The following is a 21,033-nucleotide window of genomic DNA, read 5'->3' as shown; positions in this document are numbered from 1 at the left end:
TTGCATGCTGATTTTTTTTTTCTTTTTTCTTTTTACTAAGTGCATCAAGTCTTTTCAGCATACGATGCCTGTTTTGCAGCACGTTACCCCTTCAGAGTGGTTGCGCGCTGCGCTACGAAAGTTCGGTCCTGAGCTTGCCCGAGAGCTATTAAAGTCCCCAATAGGTCCTTTTAGTTATTTTGTAAATAAACGTCCAAATTCAGACTGCAAAAAGCGGGGTTCATTCTTGCCAGAGCGTCCGCCTTCCTGATTGGTTCCAAAAAAGTATCGGACACCCCGTGCGCATTGTAGCTTTAACTGGGCCAGGTAGAGCGGGCATTTACTCTTTATTAAGTGGTGCCTTAAGTATTGCGGGGCTTTGTAAAAAGTTATCTCAACGTGTGTACGGTGTCAGTCTGACACTGACAAGTTTTTTTGCGGTGCCGGATATTTTTCATGGATATTTCCTTAGAAAAATATTTTGCTGTGAAGAGTCATTCTATTCTTGTCATTCTCGAGGGTTAAAAAGGTAGAGTTATTAATGTTTCTTGAGTTTAGCTTTCACGCTCACCAGACACTGTTAAGCGGTGGTTCAATTTTGACCGCTTACCTGTTGGTCTGCAAGTGTCCGAAACCAAGAACAAGACCTTATCCTGGGCTAAAACGAGATCTACTTCAAGGTCCCAAATAGGTCCTTACCGTTTTCTATAAATACGCCTCCAAAGTTAGACTCTTAAAAGCGGGGTTGAGTCTTGGTTGAGTCTTGCCAGAGCGTCCGCCTTTCTGATTATTAAGATCAATTTAGGTTTCTCGGACACTGCCCACCTACCCCTCCCCTAAGCCAACATTATCACTTACTTCTCACTTAGGGCAAAATGCTGGGGAGGGGTAGGTGGACTGTTTCCCGGAAGCTTACATTGATCCTATTATTTTCCGAAAAGCATTTGACACCCCGTTGGTATTTTAGCTATAACAGGGCAAGGTGGAGCGGGCATTTACTCTTCTTCAAGTGTTACTTTTAAGTACTGCGGGGTGTTGTAAAAAGATACCTCAGCGTGTACGGTCTCAGCCTGACCCAAACAAGTTTTTTGCGATCCCAAATTATTTTTCATGGATATTTCCTTGTAAGTAAAAATATTTTGCTTTGAAGAGTCATTCTATTCTTGTCATTCTCGAGGGTTAAAAAAGTAAAGTCATTGATGTTTCTTGAGCTTATCTTTCACACTCACCACACACGGTTAAACGAAGGTTTCATTTTGAGCGCTTACCGGTTGGTCTGCAAGTATCAGAAACCAACAATAATCGGCGGTGTGGCTTAAATGAAGTTGGTACTGCTGTTTTTCTGTTTCGTCTCTTCGTTTACATCCGAAACGCCAGCACAGTCGCCCCAGCTAAGGTAGAAAGTAAAATACGATAAATTATTACATTTGAAATGTGATTAAGACTTGGGAGATTTCCACAAGGTTTTAGTCTTTTCAAACAAGGAAGATTTATTTGTTTGTTCCGCGCCTGGATTTTACATACCACAGGAGTCTTAGTGGTATCATCGCAGCTGTTCCGTTTTTTCTCGTTCTTCTTCTCGTTCTGTATTTGTTTATTCATTATTTATTGCCCCCGCAGGGATTTCGCCCAGAAGTTGAAATCCCGAGGAGGCACTTTAGTAACTCGCGCGTATATTAAGGAAAGCACTTACAGTTGAAATATACAATCATACAGTCAATATAGAAAAAATCTCGATTTGCTTAAACAGGGGCCGCGAGGAATCGGCAGGTAATGATGACGTTTCTATTGTTTGCGCCCGCAAGTACGAAATACAGTCGAACCTCGCTATTTCGAACTCGGTTAATTCGAAGTCCCCGCTATTTCGAAGGAAGATCGAATGCCCTCGGATTTACCCTTCCTCTTTACGCTTCCCCGGTTATTTCGAAGCCCCGCTATTTCGAACTTTTTTTCATTTCTCTTGGGACTTCGAAATAGCGGGGTTCGACTGTAGTTAGGATGATGTAAAGACAGAACATCCCCAAGGGACCGCTTAGGTAGATTTTGTGACATTTATTGTGCAGTCATACTTCGACACACTTTTGCGTTACGTGTTATCAGTGACATTCTGTGGAGCAGTTGTTTCAGTGAAAGTTATGGACAAAGTGTTAACAACACTCGTTAAGCGCAGAAGAAGTTACAAGGTGCGTATAACTGTGTATATATAAACACTTGGAGAGTTTGCCAGACACGAGTTCACAAATCTTTCATTGAAAACCTTGCCAGACACTCTTTCTCTCTCTTTGACCGGAATAAGACTTAGCCCCAAACAAGCAAGACGAGTGAACAACGGCTAGCTTCTCACTAGCAGAAAGATGGACGATTAAAGAAATTCGCCGACAATCAAACTCTGTGCTGACTTATTCCCCGCTCACAGACGTCCTTCCGCTATGAAGCTTAAAATAAGACTAGAATGCGCGACTGGGTGTGAATTTTTTAATTTCTAAGGCTCTCTTTCCGGCAAATAATATGAACTGAATGTAAAAAGTGAAAGAGAAATAGCGAAAAATTCAACTTCTAAATAAATCTTTTCTTATGGTTTAGAATAAACTACTCTCGAAGACACTCTCGAAACTGAGAATGTTTTGATCAAAGCTATGTAAATTGACCTGAAACTGTGCATGGAACCTTGCGTTTCCTGTATTTATCTCACCTATTGTATGGAATATGTGTGAAAATCTTCCTTTAGAATCGGTACATTTCAAAGAGCTACACAACCAGCAAGAATACTATTGACCGACAATATACAGAACGGGGGCAGCTGTAGTGTCAACTATTACTAGTAGATATTATTAATTTGTAGGCTGTTTTGCTTGTGTTTGATCTAACCAAATATATATTTTTTGCTCAGAACCTCAGTATGTGCGCCCAAGGATCACCTGGTATTCCGGGACGAAATGGGCATAATGGATACCCCGCCGGGATGGTCGAGACGGTACTAAGGTTAAAAAAGGCGTGGCAGCTCCATCTGGACCACGTGGTATAACTACAAGCGGGAAAGGTCGCTGCTGAAGAAAGGAACTGGAAGCAGTGCGCGTCGAAAAAGACTGACGGTCGTTTTGGTGGCCTTATTAAGGTGAGCAGGAGACAATTCCCTGGGGAGGGGGGTACTCCTGGGAATTCTTGGTGGGGGTGTGCTGCGCAGTTCCTCAAATCCTTACCCGATTTCACACCAAAAAATGTAATTTTCCACGCCCGTTTTCAGACTAGACCTCAAAATTCCGTACCTCGTTTTCAGACCTGGCCTTTAGGCAGAAACAAGAGCCATAATGGGAGAAATTATGTTATCATTACTTAGCCGTTAGAGCGCAAACAAAAATTATTCAAACCCATTTGGAATTCGCATATTTCTCTTTCCTGCTTACTCATTTGGAATTGAAAGGATAAATACGTTCATACACTCCGTAGTTCCCTCGAAAACAATACCCGATTCCAGACTAATATGGGCAAATTGTATACCCGTTTTCAGACCAAAACGGCGCAAAACTCCTACCCGACGGGGCGGCACATACCTATATGGCTTATATAAGGGAGTACCCCCCTCCCGGGGGACTATTCTTTATTCAGAGTCGGTTGTACTGGACCTAATTATAGCAATTCCAAAACGTTTCTTAAATGTCCTGGTCCATAGTTGTTCAAATATTCTTGTCTAGACTGTTCACAGTCCCCTATTTATTTTTCCCTACAGTTTTGGAAATGAGAGCAACTCTCAGTTGCAACATACGGATTAGTAATTTATCTTTATCTGGTATCAGATAACTAATAACTGACCAATCTCGTTTATAGAGGCCGCCATCCTTTTGGTCTTCGACGGGGATTCGGGTATGACAAAAGGGACCCAAGGGGATCGGACGAGGTTGATAACTGACTAAAACAGTCATTCGTCCACTTGTTGGTATAAGAGCTTTACTGGGCCAGGTGGAGGCATTTGCACTTCACTGAGGGGCATAGTGAATAGGTACCTCAATGCCTATGGCTTCAGCCTGCCTGTGAAATGTTATTGCGGTCTCAAATTACTCTCATGAACATTTCCCTATAAGGAAAAACATTTTGCTTTGTAGAATCATTCCATTCTTGTCATTCTCGAGGGGATTAAAAAGGTGGAGTCATCGATGTTTCGAGAGTTGTTTGCCATTCACGCTCAACAGACACGATTAAACGGTTGTTTCATTTGAGCTCTTCCGTTGGTCTTCATTTGCCTGAAACCAAGACCAAAATGTTTGGAACAACCGGCGGAGTGGCTGTAATGAAGTTGGTGTTGCTGTTTTGTCTCTTCTTTTACATCCGAAGCGTCAGCACAGTCGCCCCAGCCAAGGTAGGATTAAAATACGATAAATTATTACATTTGAAATATGATTAAGACAATCTTTGTTTCTTCTGGGGAAAAAACTTTCGATTACCAGCTATAACATGGCTTTAAGTTATGTCATCACAGTGTTCCTTCTTACTTCTCACAGTACTCTCCACGACGCATCGCGGACAACGGAAGCTTCCTGACATATTTATTAAAAAATGCTTAATACGATAAAAGGGCAACCACCTACGAATTCTTGGAAGATTTCCACTTTATTTATTAATTAACGAGGAAGACTTTCTTTGTTTACTTAGGGCGTGGATTTTGCGTATGTGGTCTGAGTGGTGTCATCGTTGACCTTCAGTATCTTCTTAAATTTCGTTTTATTCATTTATTCATTATTTTATTTTTACCTAACTTAGGAAAAAGCGAGACTTTTTCCATTTCGGATTGTGACTCTTTTTCCGCATCCTTTAAAACAAGGTCAACCACTGACTTAAACTTTTAAACTTTTAATTTGTTTTCTTGGTTATCAGGGACCGCGGAGGGGGAGGGGTTGGTAGGGCCGCGGCCCCACCACTTTTTGGGCCCCCGCCACTGCTTTTTGCAAATCAAATACTATGATTTTATTCCTTTTTTCGATTTTGAATATGAAAAAATTATATTCAATTGTCAGCCCTCCCACTTTTCACCTTGCTCCGCGGTCCCTTGTTATTGATGGATGCGACTTGTTTCCCCTAACTTTTTTTTTTTTTTAATCTAAAAACAACTTTTGCGACACTTTTTTTTCACTGCTGGCTGGGCATTTTATATACAATTCCTTAAAGGGCCATCCTGGAAAAGGCGCAATGAACATCCAAACTAGAAGGAGTTGCGTGATTTTTATTCAATATATGTGCGTCAATCAGTTATTTTAGATTAGATAACCATACTTTTTTATTTAACACACCCTCATATTTCGAGTGCCACGCAATATCTAGGCTGTGTTTTGCTTTCGTTTGGTCTTACAAATTATCTATTTCACAGAATCCCAGTTTGTGCGCGCAAAGAGCAACTGGACTTCCCGGACGAAATGGTGTGAATGGACATAATGGGTTACCAGGCCGTGACGGTCGAGATGGTGCAAAGGGTGAGAAAGGCTTGCCAGGTCAATCTGGACCACGTGGTTTTAAAGGAGAAGCGGGTGAGAAGGGTGTGGCAGGGCCACCTGGACCACGTGCTGTTAAAGGAGAAGCGGGTGAGAAGGGTGTGGCAGGGCCACCTGGGCCACGTAGTTTTAAAGGAGAAGCGGGTGAGAAGGGTGTGCCTGGTCCACCTGGACCACGTGGTATTAAAGGAGAAGCGGGACCAGTTGGAAAGGTCGCTGCTGAACAAAGAAACTGGAAACAATGTGCGTGGAAAAAGCAAGAAAACAAAGATATTGGCCTTATTAAGGTGAGGGTGCTAATGGGAGTACCCAAATCTCAGTTCACTACTATTTTTTCGGCCAAATATCAGTCAACTACTATTTTTTGGCCAATTCTCAGTTAACTACTAATTTTGGTTGGCTATTAACTTTCACTTTCCTACAGGGAATATTATTCCGTCATAACCGAATTTTCCCTCTTTCAGCAAGTCTATCACTTTTGGGGGTAGGCCCTAATAAAATCAAGGAATAAATTTACATGAACTCTGCCACTAGTACAATTTATTAGTAACTGAAAATATAAGTCGTATAACCATCAATATGACACCAGCCTCGTAGATCCAGACGCACCAGTCATGATCTCGTGCTGATCTTCCCGACATGATCATGCATGTCCTGCTGTAAACTACTTCAAATTCACCTTCCTCGGCACTTTCAGGCTTGTACTTATATGGTTGCTGTATGTCCTGTATCTTGTTTTTGGCCTAAGTTTCAATCCATTCATTTAATCCTTGCAATCCATTGCAACAGACGACGAGAAACATTACTGATCAATGCCAATATATAGTCTTAAATGACAAAAATGGACCATTATTTTTGGAATTCGATTGGTGAATTCAATCACTGTTTGCACCAATGGGAGAGACATAGTTGAGAGTGCTGACAAAGGCATGAAAGTATTTGACACGGGACAATTCGACTTTAATTTCGTGAGTGTAGCCTTCTTCGAACTCGTAGTTCTTTTAAGCGATTCCTTTACTGTGGTTCTAAGGTCTTGGGCGTAGTTCAAAGCACTAAATGTTTTGTGTTGAAGTGAGAAACCGCATGTAGGTTTTCCACCTGCGTTGGCAGAAGATTTTTTACATCGATACAGATTTTGTCGACATCCTCTTCCGTAATGTTACCTTTTTCGCAGACGTACCTTATTCGCGTATTTCAAAAGCCTCATAAAGGTATCCAAGGGTTATAAGAAATGAAACTGCCGAAACATGCGTTTCGGCAAGACCGGTTTTAACACGAGCTTTTCTTTCTATTAAAAGGGTCTCAATAGTTAGAACTCCAACATCAGTTACAAAAAAGATTTCTCGTAAGTACAAATTCCATGTACTTGGAATAAAGACTGCTGATTTCTTTGAACCCTCAGAAAATTCTTTTTAGCCAGAACCAAGGTTAAGAGTTACAGCTTTTTTATTTGGGTAATATTTAACTTGACGATCTTTTGGGCCCGTAAAAACAGTATTTTCCTTTTCCGAACCCGGAAATCTTGTTAATATCAGAAGACGAATTATTCGTCGAGTTGTGTATAACCAGCTCTTTGACTTACGCTTTCTGTTTGTCAGGTACTGCCCTGGTGGCTGTGCCTTTCGCACATAGTAATATCAGTTAATGTGCCACCTGGTCATCAGCGGGACCGAAAATTGTCAGAAAATAGCATTTCTGTTTGCAAAACTTTGTTGCTTTCATTAACATTAACATAATATCACTTAACTGTTAACTTTTCATTTATCAGTTAGCTACTAATTTTTTGGCCAATTATCAGTTAACTACTGTTTTTTGGCCATATATCAGTTAACTGTTAACCCCATTCGCACCCTCTAAGGTGACTGCATGGGAGAAAAATTACAAAATTTCTTTTTTAGAGTCGATAAAAAATTGAGGGCAATAAAAATTGAGGCGAGGGAGTCACATTTGATAGATAAGGCCATGATTCTTCAACCTAAGAGAGATTTAGAAACACTTCTCAAATGTTCCAGCCCTTAGTTTCCTTTCCTTGGTTATTCTTATTCTTTTACTCGATTAAATAGAGTCTTTTTTTTAAATAAAACTTTCTTTAGTTAGTTCATAATGTTGCGTTTGACTCTTTTTCAACTAACCTTAACGCGAAAATAAAGGGAAATTCAAAGTTTACCCTTCATAACTTCGAACGCAACCTCTTACAATCTAATGTTATTGGAATTTCGGTTGTTCATTCGATCACTAGTTGTGGGCCTCAGATACCTAAAATGAACTCATCTGATAGAAAATCCCTTTTTGTAAGCCATGAACTTTGCTATAGGGAGCACACAGCTGACCGCGAGTTGTCCTAGGTAGTCTAGGTAGCGTGAACAAAATGTTTAGTGAGAAAAAATAGTTGCGCCTTTTGCTGAGACTAGACAACCCCACCTCGAGACACCTGGGACCAGGAGTTGTTTGCGGGGAGTGCAGAAGGAAGAAAGGAAGAAAGGCCGCCTGATCGCAGGTTACACCTCAGGTTGCCTCGTCTTGCCTTCTCCACGTACCCCCTCCCTCAAGCTCCCTGATCCCTTCCCCCACTAGCCAAGATTGCGACTGTCATATAAGCTGCAGTCGGCTGAATTTTTTAACGATGAGGTGAATTCAGTTGCATAGCCGCGGGTCAATCTGAGGTAGGGGTGGCTGGGGTTTCCGAGACCATATAAATGTGGCCTTAGAATACGGCAGTGTTGATAAGTAAGGAAGGAATCGTAGAGCAGACGACTCAACAGGATTCTTCTTTCACTAACTTTCAGGGTAATTTTTCTTGCCTGTTATATGTGTGCCAAGATAAATATACGCGTCGCTCTTTTCGTTATATCGGTATGCAGTAATGATAAACTACCATGACCTGAAGTCATTTGGCTAGCCGAGAGTTCGGTAGGGCTGTCTCGGGTTCCCGACCGATATAAATGTACCATTTGAAAATTTAGAAATGATGTGGTGTATGAGCTAAGGAAAAAATCGTAGAGCAGAGGACTTAAGGCAATCATCAGTCGTTTACTTTCAGTGAAATTTTTTGGGGGCGGTTATATGTTTTGCCAAAGTAAAAATACGCATCGCTCTTTGCGTTATATCGGTGGCTCTAAGACCTTAATTAACTCTCTGAACATAGTCACAAAATTGCAACAGAACAGACGTTAGAATTTGAACAATAACGTGAATCATATTTCACGGTGTTCTGTGTGGCAGTGGTCGCTAACAATATATAATGCTGTGTTTTCAGGATTGCCAGTTTACTAAAATTAAAGACAATACAACTCTTCATGTTGTATTCCAAGGAAATATCCATCTGGAAAATTGCGGTAGCTGCTGCAAGCGATGGTTCATCACTTTCAACGGCGCCGAGTGTAGCGGACCTCTGCCTATTGACGCAGCTCTGTGGATCAAAAATAGAAACACAGAGGACTATAGACCTGGAGCAATAGAGGGCTACTGTGAAAACATCAGAAAAGGGAATATCCGCGTTGGCATCAACATTGGAAACTGTCCCGGTTATGGAAACTCTGATGGTAACACGGGATGGATGTCAGTGTCTCGTTTGATTATCGAAGAAGTTCCTGGCTCCCAGCAGTAACGAATCCATCCCATCTCAACAACATTCTACAATAGCTAAGTGCTTGTAGAGTCATGTTGGGCGTTGAAAATTGATAAAAAAAATGTTAGGCATAAATTTAATCGACACGCAACTGAGAGCCTTTGTTTAACTCTTTCATTAAAATATTTATAATCAAACTACATGCTCACTTTTTTTTTATTTTTACTTTTTTCTCTTTACTAAGTGCAGCGAGTCTTTGCAGCCAACGATGTCTGTTTCGCAGCACGGTGCCCCTTTTGCTTGCTTACCTTGTAAGTTCGATTCTGGGCTAAAGCGAGATCTATTTGAGGGTCTCCAATGGGTCTTTTCCGTTTTCTAAATAAACCTGTAAAGTCAGACTGCTAAAAGCGGGGTTGAGGCTTGCCAGAGCGTCCGCCTTTCTGATTATTTTCTTAAGAGCATTCGACACCTCGTTCGTATTGTAGCTTTAACTGGGCCAGGTGGAGGCATTTACTCTTTATCAAGTTGTATCTTAAGTACTGCGGGGTGTTGTAAAAAGATACCTCAGCGTGTACGGTCTCAGCCTGACCCTGACAAGTTTTTTGCGATCCCAAATTATTTTTCATGGATATTTCCTTGTAAGGAAAAATATTTTGCTTTGAAGGGTCATTATATTTTTGTCATTCTCGAGGGTTAAAAAGGTAACGTCATGGATGTTTCTTGAGTTTAGCTCACCAGACACGGTTAAACGAAGGTTTCATTTTGAACTCTTATCGGTTGGTCTGCAAGTATCCGAAACCAACAACAAAATGATTGGAACAATCGGCGGTGTGGCTTTAATAAAGTTGGTGCTGCTGTTTTGTCTGATCGTTTACATCCGAAGCGCCAGCACAGTCGCCCCAGCCAACGTAGGATGAAGTGAAATACGATAAATTATTACATTTGAAAGGTGATCAAGACTTGGAAGATTTCCACAAGGTTTATTAATTAACGACTCACCGAGCTTAAACTGAGTCTTCCGAAACAAGAAAGATTTATTTCTTTATTCCACGCGTGGATTTTACATACCACAGTGGTCTTAGTGCCGTCATCCCAGCCGTTCCGCATCTTCTTGTTCGTATTTGTTTATTTATTTATTTATAGATATTATTAATTTGTAGGCTGTTTTGCTTGTGTTTGATCTAACCAAATATATATTTTTTGCACAGACCTGACCCCAGTATGTGCGCGCAAGGATCACCTGGTATTTCGGAACGAAATGGGCATAATGGATTACCCGGCGAGGATGGTCGAGGCGGTGCTAAGGGTGAAAAAGAAGTGGCAGCTCCACATGGACCACGTGGTATAAAAGGACAAGCGGGAAAGATCGCTGATGAAGAAAGGAACTGAAAGCAGTGCGCGTGGAAAAAGGCTGACGGCCGTGATGTTGGCTTTATTCAGGTGAGCGGGAGACAATTCTTTATTCAGAGTCGGTTGTACTGGACCTAATTATAGCAATTCGCAAACTTTTGTCAAATGTCCTAGTCCATATTTGTCCAGATATCCTTGTCTTTAGTTCGTCTTTAGACTGTTCACAGTCCTTTATTTTTCCGCAAGATTGTCGAGATCGAGCGCTTTGCGTTACGAGCTGCCATCTTGCATGAGTTTCAAAACTACTTAGGAGGCGGAGGCGGAGGCGGGACGGGGCCCCCTAGAGCCATAATCCCCGCCGCCCGCCGCCCGCCCCCTCGGTATATTGGAAAATCAAGATGGCCGCCATTAACGGTGAGACGCGCTATATCTCGACGATCTCACGAAAAAATAGGGGGAATATGAACGGTCTAATTCGTCTTAATAGGGTCTTTGAAATAAGACTTCACTTCTTTACTCAGTGACTTAGTTGGCTGTTTGTTTTAAACTTAATTTGTAACGGACATAGTAGGAAATTCAAAATTTACCCTACTTGAATCTTTCATAACTCCGAACGCAGTCGTGTTACACCTTATATCTAAGTTTCGCTCCTTCATAAAATCACTAGTTGTGGGTATCAGAAACTTGAACTAAACTCGTCTAATACAAAATTCAGTTTTTAAACCATAACCTTGGCTTTACGTAGCACACAGCTTACCGTCAGATGTCTCAGGTAACCCGAACAAAATGGTGGTTTGAAAAAAATTAATATGCTGCCGACCCCGGGTATATTACCCTCACCTTCCCTTTCCCCTCCCCACAAGACAAGATCACGATCGTCATATGAGTGAAACTGTCGGTTGAATTGTTCAACGATAAAGTGAAGTCTCTTGGCTGGCCGAGAGCCACTCTGAGAAAGAGGTGTTTTGAGTACTCTAGACCATATGAATGGGGCCTTAGAATACTCAACAGCTGTTTATATGGAGGGAGGAAGATCCCAGAAGGCGGAATAACTTTGCGTTGGGTTTACATGCAGAAATTTTAGTCCGCGTGAATAAAAAGTAGAGAAAGAATTGGCGGGCGATAATAACAAACATGTCATTTAGGGCCCTTTTGCTTTCTTTACTAGGCAGCGTTAATAACTACTTTTCACCAGCTGCAGATGGCAGACAGTTCTTTACAACTAGTAACGCCAAAAGAAATTGTGCGCTTTCTTGCCATAGCTATCCACTGAACGGCCCGCCGCCATTTTTGTCTGGTTTATCCCTAGTCCTAGTACCTTCTTAGCAAAAGCATTTAACGTGGTGTAAGGATCTTCATAGTGCTAGGAAGATCCTAGCGCTAGGAACAAGCACAACCCTTTGCATGTAAACTAAATACAGAAAACATGTGGGGCTAGGACGATCCGCCTTGTAGGATTTTCCTGCTGCTAGGATCTTCCTCCCTCCATATAGACAGCCCCTTAAAATGATGGCGGGTGAATGAGGCAGGGAGAGAAATTTCCTGCAGCTTGCAATTCCGATATAAGTGAAGGACTCTACAGACTCTTCTTTTTCTTTTAGTGGCATTTTTTTAGCCAGTTACACGTGTGTCTGTAAATGAATACACACAACGCTCCCTGCGTGATATCGGTGATTGCTTTGCATTGTACTCACTATCTCATTGGCTAAGAGCCTACAGTTAATTTTGGAAATCAGAGCAACTTACAGATTAGTCATTTAATTATCTGTATCTGCTAGCAGATATCTGACCAATGTGGTTTCGAGAGGCCGCGATCCTTTTGATCAGCCACGGGGAGTCGGGCATGACAAAAGGGACCCGTGGGGTGGACGTTGATAAAATCTGTAGGTTGCGCGGGCAGAGCATGACTTCCAAGAGCAACCTCAAACTGTGTTGCGTGTGATGGTGTGTTTGTCGTTATTTTCTTCAAAATAATGCACAATAAAACAGTTGTAATTATATGACTTCGGTCTTCAAACAAACAATTGTTGGATGAAGTTTTTGTGACATCAGGAATAAACTCGAATTCTCAAAATCTTTTCGAATTTAGGAGGACTGAACGTTTTCTTATCGAAAGGTTTTAGCGTTGGAACTTGCAGGTCATTACAGGTCTTATAATGCTTACATTTTTGTAACTTTAGACATGTTTAACGATTGTATACCAGTCCCAGCTTCTTTCTTGTAAACTTTAGTTATTTGTACTTTTATTAGTAATAAAACATATTGTAATTCGCGTATTCTTGAGAATATGGTAAATTAATCATACTTACTAAAACTCGGCAAAGGATATCAGCTTCGGTCGAAACACATACCTCTACCTTACTTATTCTGGGTAACACCAAACACCTCATCCGATAAGTGTCTATTCTGGGACCGTTATCTACACTCTCAACACAGTCGTAAAATTGCAACTGGACATACATCACGATTTAAATAACAATATAAGTCACATTTCACTTACGCTGTATACGGTAGTTCTGATCGCTGACAATATGATGCTGTGTTTTCAGGATCTAAAATTAATAAACTTTCCAATTGGCGGTGGTTACGCATAAAGGTTCTGCATGCCAGATATACACAGAAAACACACAAAAGTAATGGGCAAAATTCTGGTGGCAGGGACGCGCTTAGACTCTAGGGGTAAGGGGATCAGGAGAGAAGCCCTTCTGGGGGGAGACAAGATCGAATGGTACCGGGGATAGCAACCCTGGATACGAGTCCTGATAGTCTCTGGGGGTGAGGCCCATATCCCCCAGTCACTAGGAACTAATAGGAACCAGGAAAGGTGGCCCTCCTGGGTGGAGTACAGATCAGGTAGGACAGGGGGTCCACACCCTGGAGTGGATATTTTTCAGGACCTGTCTTTAAAGGTTAAGCCTTACTGTGGGGTAAAGCGTAGCCAGGGATTGCACTGCACTTCCTTCTCCTAGCTTCCTCCTTCTCCTCCTCCTCATTCTTCTTCTTCTTCTTTTTCTTCTTCGTCACACAGGCAAAGGGGCCTGCAAGGTAAGAAGGACCGCCTGATCGAGGGTTACACCTGGAGTTCCCTTCTACACTCCCCCTCCCCCCCCCCCCCGCCCTCTATTAGACAACATGCTTGATCGCCATAAACTGTTGTCGGCTAAATTTTTTTCACAATGAAGTGAAGTCAGTTGGCTAGCCGAGAGTTGGGTAAGGCTTTCTCGGGTACGTGGCGCACGATATAAATGTGGCATTAGAAATCTATGAATGATTTGGTGTATGAGGTACGGAAATAATCATAGGGCAGATGACTCAAGGGATTCCTCAGTCATTTACTTTCAGTGACATTTTTGGCCGGTTATATGTGTGCCAAAATCAATATACACATCGCTCTTTGCGTTATATCGGTGGCTCTAAGACTGTGATTAACTCTCTGAACTAAGTCATAACATTGCTAGTAACCAAACATTACGATTTGAATAACAATGTGAATCACATTTCATGGTGTTCTTTGTGGCTCTACTTGCTAACAATAATTTAATGCTGTGTTTTCAGGATTGCCAATTTACTAAACTTAAAGACGATACAGCTCTCCATGTTGTATTCCAAGGAAATAGGGACCTTAAGATACTCTGGACGCGGCCGAGGAGGACGTCAACCGGAACTGAAAAGTTCAATTCTCGGAATAATTAGGATAATGCCATAGAATCGACCTGAAGTGGCGACGGTGAAAACTAGAAGTTTGGCCGCCTCGTTAAACGGTGAGTTGGTTTTCTTGTTTTCGGTGCAGAAATTGCTTTTCGTACAGGATTTTCGATCCATTTTACTTCAAGAGACACATTTAAGTGTTTTTAGTGTGGCGTTCTCTCAAGATTGACTCTTATTTTTTGCTATCAAGCCTTTTGGGTTCAGTGCTTTGGTGGCAACTTAACTGAGAATGAAAGGGCAGAGTCTTTCGACACAAATGTAATACTATAACTGCTTATTTTTAAAGGGACAACGTTATCGCTTTAGGATAGTATTTTAAAAATTTAAGAGACGAGAAAAATAAAAATTATTGAAAACAAAAATCTAGGCTTGTAATAAACTTGAACATGTCGGAGAAAATTGAGATCTTGAACAAGTCGTCATGGTTCGTTTATTAACTTTTATGATTTTATTTTGTTCATTTTCAGTTCAGCGTTTTAGTGGTCTGAAGATCAAAATCTCGCCTTAGCATGTGAAGTTCTCATAACATAACCACCTATATCGTTTTATAGCAAGAACAACGGAAAGGGGAAAAGTCTGGCAACAAATAGCTGATAACCTGAACTCCGATCATACCCTCAAGTTTCCCTCGAAGAAATTTGGCTTTTCTTAGAGAAACTGGAGTGATAGCCGGTAGCACAAATTTTTCTTCCAATAAAAGATCGTTAAGGTATCAATCAAGCAAGACTTCACGAGTTTTTCTAAAAGACGTCATGGAATTAAAACACGAAAGTATTACTTTATCCTCTCTCGTCAGGCCACAGCGTCGACCTGAAGTCGCGACGGTTCAATGATTCATTTTACAATCGAAGAAAAGCCAGAGGAACTGTCTGTGCTATTGAACTCTCCGCTGTGGTAAGTATACAAGAAGATTTATTTATCGGAATTCAAATAAGTCGAGCAAAAGGAATAGAAAGCAGGAATTTATGTTATATTTGATAGGCTCTACAAAGAACACGGAAGTAATGGCAAAATGAAGATTTCCTGCACCGAGTACTCTTGAGTCATAAATTTGTTGTGATGTCCTTTTTATGCTGCGGTGTCATTCAATCTTCAGGTTTCTTCCCATAATTTTGACCCATGTTCATAATATAAGAAGGTCGCTGAAATTAATAAAATTAATAACACCACAATCACGTTTCTTTCTTGTACACTGAATGTATCATATGAATATTGGAAATGTAATACACGGAAGTTCTTTGACAAAGACCCCAGTTTTACATCCAGCGATAGCTTTTGAGACTTAAAATTTTATCTTATGGTTTCTGTAAGCCGTACTGGTATGAGTAGTTTTAAAATAAAGAGCATTCGCGAAAAGGATGACCCATTTTTAGTACATTTAAATCTTTCGAAGTAAAATTCATTCGTTTCGCAGAAGTCATTCATATCCGTAAAAATTAAATTCAAATGTTCATGTTGCTATTTTTTTATTGTTGTTGGTTAATATTCTTGACGACTTAAATGGTATTACAAACGTCGAGTTCTACAACACGATTTAGTCTTCGATTAAAGATAAGGTGTAGCGAAACCTCAGAACTCTTTTTGCAAGGTTTCCCCACACCTTTGATCATGACAAAGATCAAAAGTTAGAGTGACTTTGGAATTCGGAAAATGGGTAGCTCTTAAAAACGTAATTAGCAGCCAATTATTTTTACGGGCAAATAACACACAAAAAAAGGAAATTATATACGAGCAAACTAGAAATTTTAATGTCAACCGGACCCGTTGACATGGTTATTGAAAAAAAATATGCATGCATTCAAGACGCGTAGTATTTTGAACTTATTTAAAATTCCAGCTTTCTGAGGGACTTGATTCACCAAGGTATTTCCACTAACCTGATAATTTTTTTCACGATTATCGACGATCTCTGTTAGGAAATAAGTTCTTTAATAGAAATTTTGTGAATTTTTCAGCAACAACACTGAGTTGGACGTCAATTCATGATTTTCTTGCTTTGCCTTTGTGTCAAGACAAGGAAGTAGCGTATTCTCAACTGAGCAAACTTTCAATTTACAATGAGAAGTTCCTCTATCAGACATCGTGTTCCTCTAAGTCGGTTGACGTGGCGTACGACCAGTATCCGTCTTTGTGTCTTTGACAACAAGAAATATCCCGCACACAGCTCACCATCCTTCTAAAGCTTATCTTAAATTTTACATCCTACTGCAATCAAGTCAAAAGATCGATTATCCTGCCGGCGTGAACATCCCGTAAGAAATTCATTTACCCCACAAGTCATTCGGGCCCTCGTCATGAAAGAAGTCAAAGAAGCCATCTCCACGATTCTGATTTTAATTTTTTACTTAGCGCCATCAGACTATGCTGCGGTTCATAATGCCAAAAATGCGTCGTCTGAGGTTAAGGTAAAGTGATCAGTAAGTAACAATGGCCTCGCAGTTGTTAATCTCGTCATATCCGTTCGTACTAGAATATTATGTTTATTTTTTATTTAATGGTCTAACGCGCGGCATTTTGAGTACTCCTGCAAACGATGTTCACTGAACGACTGAAAACAATCGGCACAGCAATTAAAATTACAAGAGAGACTACTAACAATCAATAAAAGAAATATAATTCGGTGAAACATATACAGAGACAACAATTTTTATTCAGGAAGACAAGTATTAATAAAGTGTCCCTAAATATCCTGAGTCTTCAAGCTTCAAGCTTAAGTTTATGTTTTAAGCCGGCTTCCCGGTGTTTGCTTTTTTCAAAGACGAACTCGAGGTAGGGAAATCGCTCAAAGCTTTCTTTTCCGGCCAGAATTATAACTAAATATTCTTTGGAACGTTTTGTTTCTATTTGCGGTGAGAAACTATCTAAAGGCTTTTTAAAGTTCTGTTAGATTATATCAAACCTGATACTCGGTCAGACCGCTCAAATCTTGCAAACGTGCATAAACTAAATACCTGCATAAACTACGCTCGACTTCATTAAAATAGATACAAAAAACAAACATCAAATACAATAATTTCTCTGGCTTACCAATTGAAATGCAGCTCCTGAACGGTATCAAGTAAAGTCAGTATCGCTTCAGACTTTGCAACCCTCTTACGCATCAAGCAAGTTGAAAACGAAAACGATGCCATCCGAAATCGGATTTCCGACTTTGACAAGCGACGTATTTCTCAACCAAAAACCCAATAAAAACAAACTAGCCATGAATAACAGAAGACTTCTGATAGCAGCTGAATTTCATTTTGTACATCCAGTGGATAAAGAGAGTTAAAAACATCACAAGTTGACACAAAACTCTGTCAGCCTCAGCTGTCAAAGTGAACAAGATTCAAGATGCTGCATAAATTTTCTGCATGAACTCACCTGTCAAATTTTGACCAATCAGAGCATAAAAATTGGACGTAGAGCGTGACCAACGCATGACCATGGTGAGAAAAGTCAAAAGCAACTGTCTTCCCTGCCTGTAACAGCTGGCTGAATTTTCGCGTCCGAGGTCAGTTTGCAATCAAAATTTTAATTGTGCAGCACATAAACACAACATATTTCATATGAATTTAGAAAAAAATTGAACTTGAGCCTGCGATCACTTGAAAACCTGTTTACTTGTCAGCGGATAACTTCAAAAAAATACTTGACCTCGATGGGTCGACACATGAGCCCGCGATACGGTCAAGTGATACTGGTCAGCGGGTACCCTGTTTTGACAGCTGTCAATTGATCGAAACATTGATGTCCAATATGTGTGCATTATCAGTTTTCCTGTTCTCCCAAACTAGTAAAAGTATGAGATTGAACGTTGTTCGCGATCTAGTAAAACAATTAACTGGTCAGCGGACAGCTTCCAAATAAATCACGTCACCTCGATGAGTTGACACATGAGCCTGCGATATGGTCATGGGATACTGGTCAGTGGCTATCCTGTTTTGACAGCTGTCAATTGACCATATTGTTAATGTCCTATATTAAAGATTTGAACTTGCCAAGACAAGCCTGAGACACCCCTCCCTTCCTTTTGATAGTCTCCCCTACCCCACCCGTACAATCTGTAGACGCGTACGTACGTACGTACGCTCGGTCAATCACGTGACAACCAAACGAAAAGAGGCTGACCATATTCCATGAGTATGGGGCTCTGTCCCACGCGCGCTCGGGAGCCCCGCTATCATTAACTGGAAGTTTAACGCGGTGATTCTAAGCATAACATTATACTAGCGAAATCATCGCGAGTGTAGCACTTCTGCTGACGTCTTCAAGCAAACATACATTAGGGTGGCTGAGATTCTTCTGTTTTGTATCATCGATTATTCAGCTTTCGCTAAATTTGTGGTCATTTGCCTAATTACAGTCGATAAAAAAGAATAATTCAAAGATGTCTCTTTTCCTGTCTTCGGGTTAAATCTTTAAGTGCGGGAGAGGCCCAATGGTGTGTGGATTGGTAAAGTACGTGGCTGGCTAGTTAACCTTCTTATTCGTTATCTTGACACAATACAGACCTCCAACATCTGCATGCGAGGATCACCCGGTCTTCCCGGTCGCAATGGTGTAAATGGACATAACGGGTTACCAGGCCGCGACGGTCGAGATGGTGCCAAAGGCGAGAAGGGCGTGGCAGGTCCCCAAGGGACAAAAGGGGAAGCCGTACAAAGTTTTGTTGCTGTTGATCAAAGGAACTGGAAGTAGTGTGTGACTAAGAAGCAGGGCGGGCAATTTGGTCTAATGATGGTAAGTAAGAAAAGCTATTTTGTAATAACAATCATAACCTGGCAACAATTCATCACAACGCTTCAAGTTATGCTGTCTGATCGTGGACATCCACGCTTCTGGAATCTCGAATAAATCGTTCTGATCTTATTCAAAATATTATTTATTATTGATATTACTATTGCTTTTGGCACTGGGATCGGTGGTGGTGGTGGTGGTAGTTGAAGTAGTGGCCAATTCTCTGAAAAAGTCTTGAAATTTGCAAAAAATTTTCTGGACCTGGAAAAAGTCTGGAAAAAAGAGGGTAAAGTCTGGAAAAATGGTACAAAGTCTGGAGTTTCTTTGTTTCAAAGCTACAACAAGTGCTTAATAAGTGAAAATTTTTTCCCTTGGTCAAATGTTATTTAATATCGCCGTAGCCAAAACATTCAGGTACTCGACAGAATGAGAAATTTCAGAACTCTCTTATGTCCGCTAATTGCACAGTGGGTACTGTACGATTGTGTTGCATCATGGAAAAAGATTGGTTCCTGCGTTTTTCAATGTCTTTATTGATCACCTATTTGATAACCTTTAGTCCATTGGATCCAAAATCTGTACCAGGCATACGTATACTGGACTGAATATAGTGTCCCCTAAAAACAGTTACTTGGTATTTTGCAGGACTGCCTGTTTATAAAACACAAAAGTGATACGGCTCTACGCGTTCTATATCAAGGTAACTTTCAAGTGTACTGCAGCAACTGCTGCAAGCGATGGTTCATCACCTTTAATGGCGCTGAATGCAGCGGACCTCTGTCCATTGAAACCGTGCTTTGGTTGAGGCGACACGGCTATGATTATCACCTTCCCGGCTCATTAGAGGGTTACTGTAACAACATTCACAAAGGAAAAATTCGCGTTGGAATCAACAGTGGTAACTGCCCTGGTTGGGGATTTGCCTCTGGTGTGACAGGCTGGGGTGTTGTGTCTCGTTTGATCATCGAAGAAGTCCCTCGTTCCCAGTAACAAATTTCCAAAATTCTCTTTAAACACGTACTCGTTTGGCTCTGTGTCAGTTAATTTTACTGCCAGCCTACTTTCGGTTTGTTGGTAGGCTTTTAAAATAAAAGGATGTATATTAGAAAATACATGATTTCAGATAGTTGTTACGACTCACCGTCTTTTCACAACTGAATAAGCATTGGTAAAACATTACTAACGTCTTTATTATTTCTTCAACAAAATGGCTTCATAAATAAAGGAACTCAACAACTGAATTCCAAAGGCCCTAAAACAAGGGAAAAGCATTTTTTTTCTCCTACAAAACAAACGAACGATTCTTCTTTTTTGTTAATTTAAACCCGAAAAGAGACTCCTTCTGTGTGTTTACTTGCCTAGGACCGAAGTATTTTACAACGGTACCAGGAATACTGGGCCCTGAAGAACTTCACATGAATCACAATCATCATGTAATGCACCTTGGTACTGCGGTTACTTTGCATTAAAAAGAATTTCTTTAGTACTGTGCTCGCATTACTGAGAAATTAAGAGGAGTTCCTCTCAGGCAAGGTTTTAATGAATAGCTATTTCTAGCCTTTTCCAGTCTCAGCCAGACACAATCAGGCTCGACTTTTTTCAATTTAATTATTTTCCACGCAGAAGCTTTTTCTAGATGAACAACTCAAAGGTGATCTGCTTTAATACACTGTTAATAGTTGGCATCATCGTCATCTTCGGTTTTCAATTGAACTCAAGTTAAAATCATACTGAGCTGCGTATTATCCTTATTAATTTTTTTGTAGTCCTTTTTAACACAGATACATTTTGGCAAAATTTAGTGACATCAGGACTACTGCAGGGTTAATGCAAAGTTTAAACATGAAGTGAAGCCATATTTACGCAAAAATGCAAGTTTGCAGCAAGTCTTACCTTGGGCAAGCTTGGGGCTCCTACCTTCATTTAAAACGGTCCAATTTCGATCCAGATGTGCATGCATAGCTTTAAATTCGAGTGAAATTTCTCTCAACCTTTCGACGACTACTAGTTTTATTTCGGATTTTCGAGTACTTTTTGTTTGACTCATTGACTCAAACCTAGCTGCTTTGAATGATTCCGCTTCATACACTTTTTACCTCCAGTCATTTAAATACAGCATATTTAATTACAAAATTTAATAACTATTTTTTTTATTATATATACGTATACTGAGATATAAACTCGCTGAAAAGCTGTGGCGTAAACTTTCAGACGCAAATAAGTTCTAGC

At 40.6% G+C, this 21,033-nt stretch overlaps 2 protein-coding genes across 2 annotated transcripts; both read left to right on the top strand.

Annotated features, from left to right (window-relative positions):
* The first annotated feature begins 4,058 nt into the window (after positions 1-4,058).
* Positions 4,059-19,926, top strand: LOC140936904 (uncharacterized). Its single transcript, XM_073386408.1, has 6 exons — positions 4,059-4,333; positions 5,339-5,746; positions 8,716-9,063; positions 16,302-16,490; positions 18,577-18,807; positions 19,450-19,926. The coding sequence occupies exons 1-5, from the start codon at positions 4,235-4,237 to the stop codon at positions 18,763-18,765; spliced, it is 1,233 nt and encodes a 410-aa protein (XP_073242509.1). The 5' UTR covers positions 4,059-4,234; the 3' UTR covers positions 18,766-18,807; positions 19,450-19,926.
* On the top strand, positions 18,802-19,794 carry LOC140936903 (collagen triple helix repeat-containing protein 1-like). Its single transcript, XM_073386407.1, has 2 exons — positions 18,802-18,807; positions 19,450-19,794. The coding sequence occupies exons 1-2, from the start codon at positions 18,802-18,804 to the stop codon at positions 19,792-19,794; spliced, it is 351 nt and encodes a 116-aa protein (XP_073242508.1).
* Positions 19,927-21,033: the final 1,107 nt, after the last annotated feature.

This window comes from Porites lutea, chromosome 5, assembly GCF_958299795.1.
Source record: "Porites lutea chromosome 5, jaPorLute2.1, whole genome shotgun sequence".
Classification (NCBI taxonomy): Eukaryota; Metazoa; Cnidaria; class Anthozoa; order Scleractinia; family Poritidae; genus Porites; species Porites lutea.
This window is presented reverse-complemented; position numbering and strand designations above follow the sequence as displayed.

Bases quoted from the DNA above. Each gene is read 5' to 3' on its own strand.
- LOC140936904 (XM_073386408.1), top strand. From the start codon at position 4,235: ATGTTTGGAACAACCGGCGGAGTGGCTGTAATGAAGTTGGTGTTGCTG. The intron at 5,747-8,715 runs GTGAGGGTGCTA...CTGTGTTTTCAG, and splicing joins AAGATATTGGCCTTATTAAG to GATTGCCAGTTTACTAAAAT. The intron at 16,491-18,576 runs GTAAAGTGATCA...GACACAATACAG, and splicing joins ATGCGTCGTCTGAGGTTAAG to ACCTCCAACATCTGCATGCG.